This window comes from Argentina silus (assembly GCF_951799395.1).
Source record: "Argentina silus genome assembly, contig: scaffold_75, whole genome shotgun sequence".
NCBI classification, from domain to species: Eukaryota; Metazoa; Chordata; class Actinopteri; order Argentiniformes; family Argentinidae; genus Argentina; species Argentina silus.
This window is the reverse complement of record NW_028152565.1, coordinates 166,366-180,567: the sequence shown is the minus strand read 5'-3', so window position 1 is coordinate 180,567 and position 14,202 is coordinate 166,366. Positions and strand designations below refer to the sequence as shown.

Genomic DNA, 14,202 nt, shown 5'->3' with positions numbered 1-14,202 from the left:
GTTGATGTTGGTAGGTTTAAGGTTTTAATGTTTCATTTTTTTCTGATATTTCAGCATCATAATGGCTTCCCTGACTTTCAATAACATCTCTTTGGTCCTCATGTTGACAAGACACCAATAGCAGACTGCACAAATTATGTGACGGAACACACCTGACGAACACACCTGTCAAGCCAATTGTCCCATCACTTTTGTGTAGCCTGAAATAGGGGGATTATGCATAAAAGTGTTGTAATTTCTGAATGATAAACCAATATGTACACAAATAACATCAAATAAAAGATGAGAATCTCTACGTTCTCATTTCAACTCCAAAAAGAAGAAAAAATGCTTCACTGTCCCATTACTTTCGCACGGTACTGTATAACCTTCTGTGGAAAAGGGTTCTACATGGAACCCAAAAGGTTTCTTCAAAGGGAGAGTGGAAGAAGAACCCTTTTTGGTTCTAGGTATCACTTTTTTTCTAAGAGTGCAGGATCTGTGATGGGTCTGTCTGTCTCTATCTACGGTATATTCGCTTGAATGCCACAGCCTATTTGAGTATTGTTGCTGACCATGTGCATCCCTTCATGGCCACAATTGACCCATCTTCTAATGGCTACTTCCAGTATGATAATGTCAGCATGATAATGTCACAAAGCAAAAGTTGTCTTAAACTGGTTTCATGAACATGACAATGAGTTCAGTGTTCTTCAGTGGCCTTCCCAGGATCTGAATCCAATAGAACACCTTTGGGATGTGGTAGAACGGGAGATTCACATCTTGAAAGTGAACCTGAAAAATCTGCAGGAATTGAGTGATGCAATCATGTCATCATGGACCAGAATCTCAAAGGAATGTTTCCAACATCTTGTGGAATCAATGCCACGAAGAATTGAGGCTATCTTTGTTTTTGCTGGTCTGTAGGATCTATGATGGCCGTCAGCCCATCCTGTGTATCATGGACACAGCCATGATCAAAACCATCCTCATCAAGGAATGCAACTCCCTTTTCACTAACAGGAGGGTAATACGCTAAATTGAAGTTGTTGTATGGGGAAAAAAACATAAGGGCTCCTTAAATAGATAATATCATTGTTATTATAGCATTATTAATAGTAGGTTAATCTTGCAGTTTATAATTATTATTATTTTTCTAGTATATCTATCTCAACGGGCCTCTGTATGACGCCGTGTTTATCGCTGAGGATGATGCATGGAGACGGATCCGCAGTGTCCTGTCTCCCTCCTTCACCAGTGGGCGGATCAAAGAGGTACAGTCCCATCTCTCCTCTCCTTCTTTCATTCATTCCTTTATACAACACAAATAAATGAATGACAGACAACTCTGACGCGCGCGCGCGTGTGTGTGTGTGTGTGTGTGTGTGAGAGTGTGTGTGTGATTTGTACTATGTGTATAGTGTGTATTCATTGTTGTTTGTTGTTGTGTGAAGCAGCAACTTTAATTAATTAATCCAAGACAAATTTTCATCCGGGACAATAAAGTATATTTGATCTTATCTTCGATAAGTTCAGTGGTCAGATGACAGAGTATAGAATAATAGTTCATCTTTGGAGTCACTTATTTTTTGACTATATACATAATGTATCCTGTATGGATGTATATTCTCAGGCTATATAAACATTAAAATAATTCCTGTTTCAAACATGATATTAATATATGTTTTGCACATATTAATCCACGTATCAATCATGATATTTTTCCATGTATCCTTCCCAACTCAGATGCTCAGGATCATGAAGCAGCACTCTGGTAACTTGGTCAGCAATCTGAAGAAGACGGCTGATAACGATGAGCCCATTGAACTAAAGGAGTGAGTATTTATCTCCGAGACGATAAGGTGAATTTGTAATTTCAGAGATTGTGTGGTTGTGTTCCAGGTTCTTTGGACCATACAGTATGGATGTGGTCGTCAGTACTTCATTCAGTGTCGACATCGACTCCCTCCACAACCCCTCCGACCTCTTTGTGACCAACATCAAGAAAATGCTCAAGTTTGACATCTTCAGCCCACTGTTCCTCACAGTCGGTACAACTGCCCCCATATAGCTTTCAGTCATTTTGTGCTTAATAAATGAAGCTATCGATTTTATTGATTAGACTGACATAAACCACACTGCCAATGGTTTGCGCTCTACTCATTTGACAAACACATGGGCCCTGTCCAGAACCAACCTCTAGTTCCTAAATGCTGGACACTTGGAGATCTGAGTGGACTGGATACAGAAGTGTCTAGGGATAGAGCCTAGGAGTTGTTTCTGGACAGGGCTGTGCATTGAATAGGATTGGAGTCACGTATCATGGTATTTCCTGTTCCTGTTTGTAACCGTGGCATTTCCTGTCCGTCCAGCATTCTTCCCCTTCATGGGTCCTGTTATGGCAAACATGGAGGTATCCCTATTCCCTGCCTCGGTCACAGATTTCTTCTACGCTGTCTTTCAGAAGATCAAGTCCAATCGCGTGGCTAGCACCAGGAAGGTATGTAAATATAACTGATCAAATATACGATCTTCAGCCAGTATTGTGTAATACAATTGTAGAGATTTGGTAGCATCTGGTAGTTCTCATGTGATTTTGATCTGACGTAAGCCTGCTTCCAGAGTCGGGTAGATTTCCTGCAGCTGATGATAGACTCACAGAAAGACAGCAACTCAAAGGGAGAGGAGCAGAGTAAAGGTGCCTGCCTTAAACACACACACACACACACACACACACACACACACACACACACACACACACATACACACTGTATACTAGCATCTAACACACACACATACAGTACCTGCCTCTAACACCTATACCTACAAACACACCGTGGAAATACTCTACTTCGTCCCTTTCTCACACCTATCACCCCATTTCTCCCATCATCATAGGATTGAGTGACCATGAGATCTTATCCCAGGCAATGATGTTCATCTTTGCTGGCTATGAGACCACCAGTAGCTCTCTGTCCTTCCTGGCCTACAATCTGGCAACCAACCCTCACATCATGACCAAGCTGCAGGAGGAGATAGACACTGTGTTTCCCAACAAGGTAACCCCTCTGCAGACTCCTATATAGTACTATTCATGTGGAACAGGAAATATGATAGTGACAGTGTTTTAGAGGGTACTGATGAGTGTGTAACCCCTGACTTCTACAGATGGTTAGATAGGTGACAGTATTTTGCAGTGTGCTAATGTGTCTGTAGCATCCCTGTGCAGACTTCTGCCCAGTATTATTCATTTGAAACAGGAAGTAGATAGGTGTTGTTGGAATCTTCAGAATAGTTAAAAGGCCAGTACCTGAGGACCTGAGGGATCTACAGGGTATATACCTTAAAAGCATGTCTGACATGCAGTGGTGTGCATGACCATAGAGTGATTTCTAAACTAATACAATTATCTTAAAATAAATTATAAAACTAACAGGTAATCAGTGGAGAGACTTGTGTGATATGTGCTCTCCATCTGACACGTGCTGCTGCATTTTGTATCATTTGCCAAGAGCTTTCTTTGGTCGACCAGACAGGAGAGTGTTACAGTAATCAAGGCTGCTAGTAATACAAGCATGCATTCGTCTCTCAGTGTCAGCCTGGGAGAGGAAAGGTTGCACCTTTACAGCTGTGTTCTGTAAAGGTCCATGTAATATTCAAGCTTTCTAAAAGCTTCCTAACGGTTGTAATGACTATCTTTAATCGGTAGCGATCAGGGAACAAGATCCCTTATAATAAATCCCTTATGAATAAATATTTCATTTACGAACGCTGTTTTGGTTCGGAAAACACGCTTTTTAAAATGCAGTGTCCTACCTGACATTCGGTTTGCATATAAACATGTTGTTAGTGCCAGGGGTGTTCTAGGGGAGTAGACTGACCTTTCTCTGGTGGCTGCCTCTCCCAATCGTGTGCGCATGCAGAAACACAACAGCTAATGTCCAACACTGCAAGTTCATTTCGGGGGGATATATTATTATTAGGGAGGATGTTGTTGTTTGGACAACTTCAGACAGAATTTCTCCACGATGGCAGATTTCCGACAAACTTACTTACTCTTCTTTAAGTGATACAAATATGTTTTAGTCACATTCTTGATATGGGTTTCAAAATTAAGATCTGAGTCAATGGTGACACCTTGTTTTTTTGCCTGGTGCTTAGTGTTACTGTAAGTAGTGTCTTTAAGTGTGCAGACAGTTTCTCTCTTTCGGCTTTTGCTCGAATGACTAGTACCTCTGTCTTATCTTGGTTGAGCTGTATGAAGTTCTGTGACATCCATATTTCACCAGGAAATCAATCAAACTGAAATTGTTGGGTGATACAGAAATGTACAGCTGGGTGTCATCTTCGTAACTGCAGTAATTAATATTGTGCTTCCTGATGACACTGACGAGGAGTACAGGCCATAAAATTCAACTTTGAGGAACCCCACAGGTGTGGTCACCAATGGGAAACAAAATGGCCAGTTAGGTTGGTCCTACACCAGTTAAGAACTGGACCAGAGAGGCCAACCCACTTCTCAAGTCTATCAATAAGGATATCATGGTCCACAGTATCAAAAGCTGCACTCAGGTCCAGCAGGACAAGGACAAAGAGCATTTTGGCATCAGCATTAATTAATTAATTCTAAGGTCATTAAGAACCTAGTTAATAACTTAACAACATAGTGCTATCTCAGTGCTATGATCGGCACAAAAGCCAGATTGGAACATGTCAAATGGGAATAAGGAGATTATTTAACAGTTTGAACACCTTTTTTTCAAGAATTATTATTTTTTTGCTTAAAAAGGGAAGGTTGGAGATTGGCCTAAAATCGCTAAGGACTGAAGAGTCTAAGTTACTTTTCTTCAGGAGGGGTTTCACCATGGTAGTTTTAGGTGCAGATGAACAGACCCAAAATTGAAGTTGTTGTATGGGGAAAAAAACATAAGGGCTCCTTAAATAGATAATATCATTGTTATTATAGCATTATTAATAGTAGGTTAATCTTGCAGTTTATAATTATTATTATTTTTCTAGTATATCTATCTCAACGGGCCTCTGTATGACGCCGTGTTTATCGCTGAGGATGATGCATGGAGACGGATCCGCAGTGTCCTGTCTCCCTCCTTCACCAGTGGGCGGATCAAAGAGGTACAGTCCCATCTCTCCTCTCCTTCTTTCATTCATTCCTTTATACAACACAAATAAATGAATGACAGACAACTCTGACGCGCGCGCGCGCGCGTGTGTGTGTGTGTGTGTGTGTGTGTGAGAGTGTGTGTGTGATTTGTACTATGTGTATAGTGTGTATTCATTGTTGTTTGTTGTTGTGTGAAGCAGCAACTTTAATTAATTAATCCAAGACAAATTTTCATTCGGGACAATAAAGTATATTTGATCTTATCTTCGATAAGTTCAGTGGTCAGATGACAGAGTATAGAATAATAGTTCATCTTTGGAGTCACTTATTTTTTGACTATATACATAATGTATCCTGTATGGATGTATATTCTCAGGCTATATAAACATTAAAATAATTCCTGTTTCAAACATGATATTAATATATGTTTTGCACATATTAATCCACGTATCAATCATGATATTTTTCCATGTATCCTTCCCAACTCAGATGCTCAGGATCATGAAGCAGCACTCTGGTAACTTGGTCAGCAATCTGAAGAAGACGGCTGATAACGATGAGCCCATTGAACTAAAGGAGTGAGTATTTATCTCCGAGACGATAAGGTGAATTTGTAATTTCAGTGAACTCCCCCTTTAATTTTGTGGTTGTGATTCTGGTGGTCAGAGATTGTGTGGTTGTGTTCCAGGTTCTTTGGACCATACAGTATGGATGTGGTCGTCAGTACTTCATTCAGTGTCGACATCGACTCCCTCCACAACCCCTCCGACCTCTTTGTGACCAACATCAAGAAAATGCTCAAGTTTGACATCTTCAGCCCACTGTTCCTCACAGTCGGTACAACTGCCCCCATATAACTTTCAGTCATTTTGTGCTTAATAAATGAAGCTATCGATTTTATTGATTAGACTGACATAAACCACACTGCCAATGGTTTGCGCTCTACTCATTTGACAAACACATGGGCCCTGTCCAGAACCAACCTCTAGTTCCTAAATGCTGGACACTTGGAGATCTGAGTGGACTGGATACAGAAGTGTCTAGGGATAGAGCCTAGGAGTTGTTTCTGGACAGGGCTGTGCATTGAATAGGATTGGAGTCACGTATCATGGTATTTCCTGTTCCTGTTTGTAACCGTGGCATTTCCTGTCCGTCCAGCATTCTTCCCCTTCATGGGTCCTGTTATGGCAAACATGGAGGTATCCCTATTCCCTGCCTCGGTCACAGATTTCTTCTACGCTGTCTTTCAGAAGATCAAGTCCAATCGCGTGGCTAGCACCAGGAAGGTATGTAAATATAACTGATCAAATATACGATCTTCAGCCAGTATTGTGTAATACAATTGTAGAGATTTGGTAGCATCTGGTAGTTCTCATGTGATTTTGATCTGACGTAAGCCTGCTTCCAGAGTCGGGTAGATTTCCTGCAGCTGATGATAGACTCACAGAAAGACAGCAACTCAAAGGGAGAGGAGCAGAGTAAAGGTGCCTGCCTTAAACACACACACACACACACACACACACACACACACACACACACACACACACACACACACACACCTGCCTCAAACACCTATACCTACAAACACACCGTGGAAATACTCTACTTCGTCCCTTTCTCACACCTACCACCCCATTTCTCCCACTCTCCCTCTCCTCCCTCTCATTCTCCCCCTCTCTCCATCATCATAGGATTGAGTGACCATGAGATCTTGTCCCAGGCAATGATGTTCATCTTTGCTGGCTATGAGACCACCAGTAGCTCTCTGTCCTTCCTGGCCTACAATCTGGCAACCAACCCTCACATCATGACCAAGCTGCAGGAGGAGATAGACACTGTGTTTCCCAACAAGGTAACCCCTCTGCAGACTCCTATATAGTACTATTCATGTGGAACAGGAAATATGATAGTGACAGTGTTTTAGAGGGTACTGATGAGTGTGTAACCCCTGTGCACTGCAGACTCCTACAGATGGTTAGATAGGTGACAGTATTTTGCAGTGTGCTAATGTGTCTGTAGCATCCCTGTGCAGACTTCTGCCCAGTATTATTCATTTGAAACAGGAAGTAGATAGGTGTTGTTGGAATCTTCAGAATACTTAAAAGGCCAGTACCTGAGGACCTGAGGGATCTACAGGGTATATACCTTAAAAGCATGTCTGACATGCAGTGGTGTGCATGACCATAGAGTGATTTCTAAACTAATGCAATCATCTTAAAATAAATTATAAAACTAACAGGTAATCAGTGCAGAGACTTGTGTGATATGTGCTCTCCATCTGACTCGTGCTGCTGCATTTTGTATCATTTGCCAAGAGCTTTCTTTGGTCGACCAGACAGGAGAGTGTTACAGTAATCAAGGCTGCTAGTAATACAAGCATGCATTCGTCTCTCAGTGTCAGCCTGGGAGAGGAAAGGTTGCACCTTTACAGCTGTGTTCTGTAAAGGTCCATGTAATATTCAAGCTTTCTAAAAGCTTCCTAACGGTTGTAATGACTATCTTTAATCGGTAGCGATCAGGGAACAAGATCCCTTATAATAAATCCCTTATGAATAAATATTTCATTTACGAACGCTGTTTTGGTTCGGAAAACACGCTTTTTAAAATGCAGTGTCCTACCTGACATTCGGTTTGCATATAAACATGTTGTGAGTGCCAGGGGTGTTCTAGGGGAGTAGACTGACCTTTCTCTGGTGGCTGCCTCTCCCAATCGTGTGCGCATGCAGAAAAACAACAGCTAATGTCCAACACTGCAAGTTCATTTCGGGGGGATATATTATTATTAGGGAGGATGTTGTTGTTTGGAAAACTTCAGACAGAATTTCTCCACGATGGCAGATTTCCGGCAAACTTACTTACTCTTCTTTAAGTGATACAAATATGTTTTAGTCACATTCTTGATATGGGTTTCAAAATTAAGATCTGAGTCAATGGTGACACCTTGTTTTTTTGCCTGGTGCTTAGTGTTACTGTAAGTAGTGTCTTTAAGTGTGCAGACAGTTTGACCAGGACAAGGACAAAGAGCATTTTGGCATCAGCATTAATTAATTAATTCTAAGGTCATTAAGAACCTAGTTAATAACTTAACAACATAGTGCTATCTCAGTGCTATGATCGGCACAAAAGCCAGATTGGAACATGTCAAATGGGAATAAGGAGATTATTTAACAGTTTGAACACCTTTTTTTCAAGAATTATTATTTTTTTGCTTAAAAAGGGAAGGTTGGAGATTGGCCTAAAATCGCTAAGGACTGAAGAGTCTAAGTTACTTTTCTTCAGGAGGGGTTTCACCATGGTAGTTTTAGGTGCAGATGAACAGACCCCCACTTTGCTGAGCATTTCTGTATGACCACTGCAAAAGAGTTCATAGTGCTTCCGTGTGGTGGAAGGTGGGGTAACAAGTCATCAAACACATCTTCAGGTCTTGCCTGAGTGATCCTCCTCACCTAATATTGGTTCTCTTATCTCAGAAGTATGTTGCAAATTCCTCACATTTGTAGGTGGAGAGCAGATCACCAGGTGTCTTGTGGGTGGGATTTATAAGGCTGTCAATCGTTGAAAAGAGCACTGTTTGAGTTGTTATGATTCATTATCAATTTTGAGAAATGATCCCGTCTGTCTTGGCGTTTTTTTATTGCCTTATTAAAAGCAGAAAGATGCTCTCGAAGAATATCAAGGTGGACCTGCAGTTTTTGTCCGCTCAGACTTTCTGCAAATTCTTTTAAATTTGGCCACAGCCTTTTTCAGTTTGACTGGTGCTACAGAGTCGATAGTTGCCCTTAGTTTGGTGTTGAAGCTGGTTGCTAAATCATTATCACAGGAGGAAGCTGTTGATGGTGTACTATTCATATTCATATTCATCATGAAATTCTCATCTGCTCAGCGACATGGCTAGATAAATAATAGAGTGAAAATATATTTTTCCCCACTTCTTATAGACTGACATGCATTCATGTTTAGCCAGGTTTCAGATAAAAACATTACAGTGCAGCTTTCGCTCTGAGATAAGATCAATAAAGGTTTTGCCAGATAGGGACCTAATATTCAAAAGCACCATGGTAATGTTCTCTGGGCTGTTCGTTGCTGCCCGGCCACAGTTAATGGAATGGATACCAAGTTATTCACATTTGAACCACCTGACAGTTTTCTTGTAGTCTGTCGACTGTGATAGGAAATAATAGACTATAGCACATTCAGTATTCCAAGCAGTCAATCCACTAAAAGCAGCCCAGTTTAGTGGCATTTTGACTTCTGATTGATCCTTGTGTACATCTATCATTTACATTGTTCAGTGGAATCTAAATGTATTTTCTTCTAACTATCAAGATAACATTATTTAGCGATTTTTTTGTTTATTCATGTATAACAAAAAAGCAAGACACTATTACACATGTACATTGAAAGTAATGGCGTTCTGTATGCGGGTGTCATGAAATTAGGCTATGCAGATTAGAATAAGTATAGTACTGTGTTCATTTCCCCGCAAAAAAACACAAAAAACTAACAGCTCTTCAGATTTGCGACGAAAAAGAGTTAGTTCTGGGCTACGGCTACGTGAACGACCAATCACTAGTGCTCATGTGAGTGTAATATCCCTGTGCAGGCTCCTATCCAGTACGAGGCTCTGATGCAGATGGACTATCTAGACAGCGTTATCAACGAGTCTCTCAGGTCGTACCCCATCGACTTGAAAGAGTCGCCAAGAAATCTGTTGAGATCTGCGGCATCACCATCCCCAAGGGTATGGTCATCATGATACCCATCTGGACCTTGCACCGTGACCCCGATGTGTGGGAAGACCCAGAGGAGTTCAAACCAGAGAGGTAATGGGCCACATCTTAACCACAACCACAATATCAATCACAACAGCAACGATAAGAGCAGTGTTCCACAAACAACCATAAAACAAACCTAAATGCGACGACCAAACACAAACAGGTTTCTTCAACCATGTATAACCATCATATTACTGTGATTTAATTGATATGTTCTTTAACCCCTCCTCCTCTGAACTCTCCGTGTGTAGGTTCAGTAAGGAGAACAAGGAGAGCATCGACCCATACACCTACATGCCGTTCGGGTTGGGCCCACGGAACTGTATCGGGATGCGATTCGCTCTGGTATTGATGAAACTGGCGATGGTGGAGATTCTACAGAGGTTCAACTTCACCGTCTGCAAAGAGACAGAGGTGAGACAAAATAATGATACAATGATTGTAAATATAATTTTGTACCTATGACTTTGTTGCGTTTCTATATGTAGCAGAGGTGATTTTGGAATCACACTCGGGTGATGAGGTAGCCCTGCCTGAGACATGTAAACTGAAGTGTCGCCCTCAGACCTTGAGGATGTCCTCTTGGCTTAATAGTAGCGTTTGTGTCTTCCACATGGGAGACCCGGGTTTGAACCCCCATACTACAATTCTGTACTTGCGTACTGCATGAGTATGTACTCCCCATTTAATTTCCCAGATTGCATTTTTCAGTACTAGGCGCCAATCATCCTCAGTATAGGCTACCTACTAAATGATGGAAGTGTGAGATTTAAAAAAAAGCTATTTGTATTTCTGCAAAACTCCCTCGAGACTTCATAGGGCCATTTTAATGTATGTCGACCCAAGAGAGGTTGTCCAGGAGTTTGAGTTTATTTGAATTTATAGTGCAATGCTACCCGAACGTAACAGTGACACTGTATTAGGTAACATTCATAGTGTAACGCTGACATCTGTTTTACTCGTTCCTTCATACTTTAACTGTGTGTCAACTCTCACCAGATCCCCATTGAGATGGACCTACAGAACACTCTGATGCCCATACGGCCCATCAAACTCAAGCTGCTGTTCCGCTGCCAGGAGTCCAACAACAACCAGCTCAAAGCAGACAGCCAGTGATGAGGACCTGCCCTGCTGCAGGTCTCTCAGTTATTATGTTACACATAGATCTAGGATCAGCCCCAACACTGGCTACTTTCAAAAATGGGCTTAAAAAAAAAAAGGGCTTCGCTTTTGCCTTAAATTGAAACTAAATTGGCGCTAATAATTGCACTGTGACCCTAAAATGCACTGTGACTTTTATTATTTTTTTATGTCTTTTATGCGTTTTTATTCAAAAAAAATTTTTCATGCTGTTTCCTTTTTATCTATTTTACGTAAAGCACTTTGAATTGCCTCTGTGTATGAAATGTGCTATATAAATAAACTTGCCTTGCCTTGCCTTGCCTTGCCTCGCCTTGCCTCTGGGCTCTGCTGCTACTGTATGCTGCTCTCTTTGTATCTGTCTAATAGTGGAGGTCCAGGACTAGTTGTACAGAGACAGTTGTTGTCTGTCGTCTGCAGGGCAGGGATTTGCATGTGACTTGTGCATGTTTTGTACTCGTCTGGTAGTGGGTCTCTATCATCACGCTAAAAACGTGTGTATAATCACAAACTAAATCATAACATGAGAATGAACAACATGCCATCAAAACATGACAATAAATAGGTGTTAGATTAGATTCAACTTTATTGTCATTGTGCAGAGTACAAGTACAGAGACAACGAAATGCAGTTAGCGTCTAACCAGAAGTGCAAAAAAGCAGAAAAGTGCAATGTGAACAATATATACAGGTAGAGCAGTATAAGCAATATATGAGCAGTATAAGTAGTGCAGTATAAGCAGTATATGAGCAGTATAAGCAGTATATGAGCAGTATAAGTAGTGCAGTATAAGCAATATATGTATTAACAGTAACATTATAAGCAGAATAAATATAGAATGCAGTATGAACAGTATAAGCAGTATATGAGCTGTATAAGTAGTGCAGTTACCAATGTATTGGGTCTATCTATGGGTATCGTAGTGCAGCAGTAGTCAAAATGTACCTGCATTTTATCGGTTGAAGTGCCATCTCATCTGTCATAAGATTTGACTTGTAAAACTGAAAAGTAGGATACAACTAATAGCCTAAATGTATAAACACAGACCACAACCAAAAAACAACATGGGAAAATCGTTTACGCATCCTCTGCAGCAGGAACAGTGCAGAGAAAAAGTATGTACAGTAAACCCCATAACTGAATACACTTCATACGCTTCAGCGCGACACAGAACGCCTATACTGCAACAAAGTAAAAAGATGAGACAGACACGTGTCTTCAATAACTTGCATGTTTAATCAAAATACAAGCATTCGGCACATCGTTAACTTGTAGGAAAGTTTAATCAGGTTTTATCAATTGTATTATTTTAAATGTGAAATAAATATCATCAGTGCAGAGGCTATAACACACTACAAAAGTCACATTAAATCACGGAAAGTAGGCTAGGCTAATTAACGGAACTATATGAATATACAGCCCGAGCCCAGTCCAGGGTTCTGAAAGCGACAAGTAACAAGTGTGCCCATCAACTGTCTAGATATTAGGCCTATACGTAACATTTAGTCCTCCACTTTATATCACAGGTAGTATAACGTTTAAAATGACTACAAAACAAAAGCAATATAGTCTACAGTGAACGGCGCATTGTCCATTTGTCATACATGTCCAAACAGACCTGCTCACTTGAATAGGAAAGTAGCGCGGCGGTTCGTTGCTTCAGCAAACCTCTCGATGACTTTACTGTTGAAATCCATCTGTCCCTGGATCAATGCATTTTCAATGGAAATCATGTCAAGGCCGTTCAGTCGCTGGTGTCTGTTCTGTTCTGACAGATGTATAATGTCTTTGAATCCAGCCGATGCCCAAATAGTCTCCACCAAAAATCATACATGGGAAACAGAACAGCGCATGTTTCGAGGTGGTAGCGGTTAGCCATCTCTTTTTGTCAAACCATTCCTGTTGGCCCTAAACGTTTTATCTCCAACTTCTCTTCCAAAGGCAATGTACTAAACCGCATGGTCAACAAATAATCTACACGATTCATTGTGAAAACTTTAGCTAGCTAGCATTAGCGATAGACGTACAGTAGATGAACTGAATTGCTTTATGATTATTTCCTGTCATGTCAGACCACGTTAACGACATTAGCGTTTAATAGTTTTTCGCCACCTGTTGCTAGGCAGAATTCATACCCAATATAATTTGCGTGAGGTTTTTCCTGCTTACGCCAAACACGCTCACGTTGTTCCCCTCGCAACGATGGGGCAAGAGTGCTCCGCTGCCCCACAGCAGAAAGACGGGACAGGGAGCTCAGTCCGCACACACTAGTAATTACTAGTAATTAGTAATTACTCCAAAAACAGCACTATACGGATTATGAGTCAAGTTTTATATATTTATACACACCAATTTCACCATTTAATCTATTTTGTATTAAATATAAAATACTTATTATTATTACTAATAAAAAATATGACTAATAATTGTTTCGTATTTGTAATGTACTTTATGAGACTTTATGTTTGTAATGTACTTTATAAAGAAAAAAAACCTGTATATCCCCAAATTTGATTCTATGCAATATGTTTTTTCAAATGTTGTATTTGTCTTGTAGGCTACTTTTGTGTAAGCCGTATATTGTGGGTAAAATGCACTATAAATTCAAATGAACTTAAACTTAAATGTGTATTGCAGTGGAATCCGATCCGCGTGTAAATCGAATCAATTTCCCATTGACATGAATGCAAGATTTACGCGCGCGGATTTGGAGTTAGGATTCCACCCAAAATGCGTTGCTATTGGTATCATTATGACGTTGATATGTACACAGAATTGAGAATGTTCTGCAATAATACACAAAGTTCTTGAACTTTTAGTTCAGTGGCATAACGAGCTAAGACGCAACCTGAACCTGTGCAATCAGTATTACCAGAGTGAGATATAAAGAGATTATAACCGGAAGATTCGGCGCTTATACACAGCCTACTGACTGAGGTAGGCTAATGTAGGCCAGAGATGTAGTATAGTTGACATATAGTATAGTTTTATAACACTTGTATTTGTAAATACTTGAGACGGCATAGGCCGACTACCTTTACAGCATTTGGACAAGGGACGCGTAAAAATGTCACTGAGAGATATCTGTCACTAGGAGATGATATTCCCATTAAATCGAATTCAGCGTTGGATATTTCTATATGCCTAAAAACTCACATCTTTAGAAAGGCCTTCCTTTAGGTCCTG

At 40.6% G+C, this 14,202-nt stretch overlaps 1 protein-coding gene across 1 annotated transcript in view; it reads left to right on the top strand.

Moving 5' to 3' along the window:
- The window catches only part of LOC310824747 (uncharacterized protein), a gene marked incomplete at both ends in the record, with an annotated part of 97,013 nt that overhangs the window by 61,887 nt on the left and 20,924 nt on the right, over window positions 1-14,202 (top strand). The window contains 10 exon segments of the mRNA XM_083698003.1: window positions 907-1,006; window positions 1,140-1,253; window positions 1,726-1,814; window positions 1,882-2,030; window positions 2,352-2,479; window positions 2,602-2,677; window positions 2,878-3,038; window positions 9,705-9,780; window positions 9,783-9,924; window positions 10,128-10,290. Of these exon segments, the coding sequence (XP_083554129.1) occupies window positions 907-1,006; window positions 1,140-1,253; window positions 1,726-1,814; window positions 1,882-2,030; window positions 2,352-2,479; window positions 2,602-2,677; window positions 2,878-3,038; window positions 9,705-9,780; window positions 9,783-9,924; window positions 10,128-10,290 (1,198 nt within the window).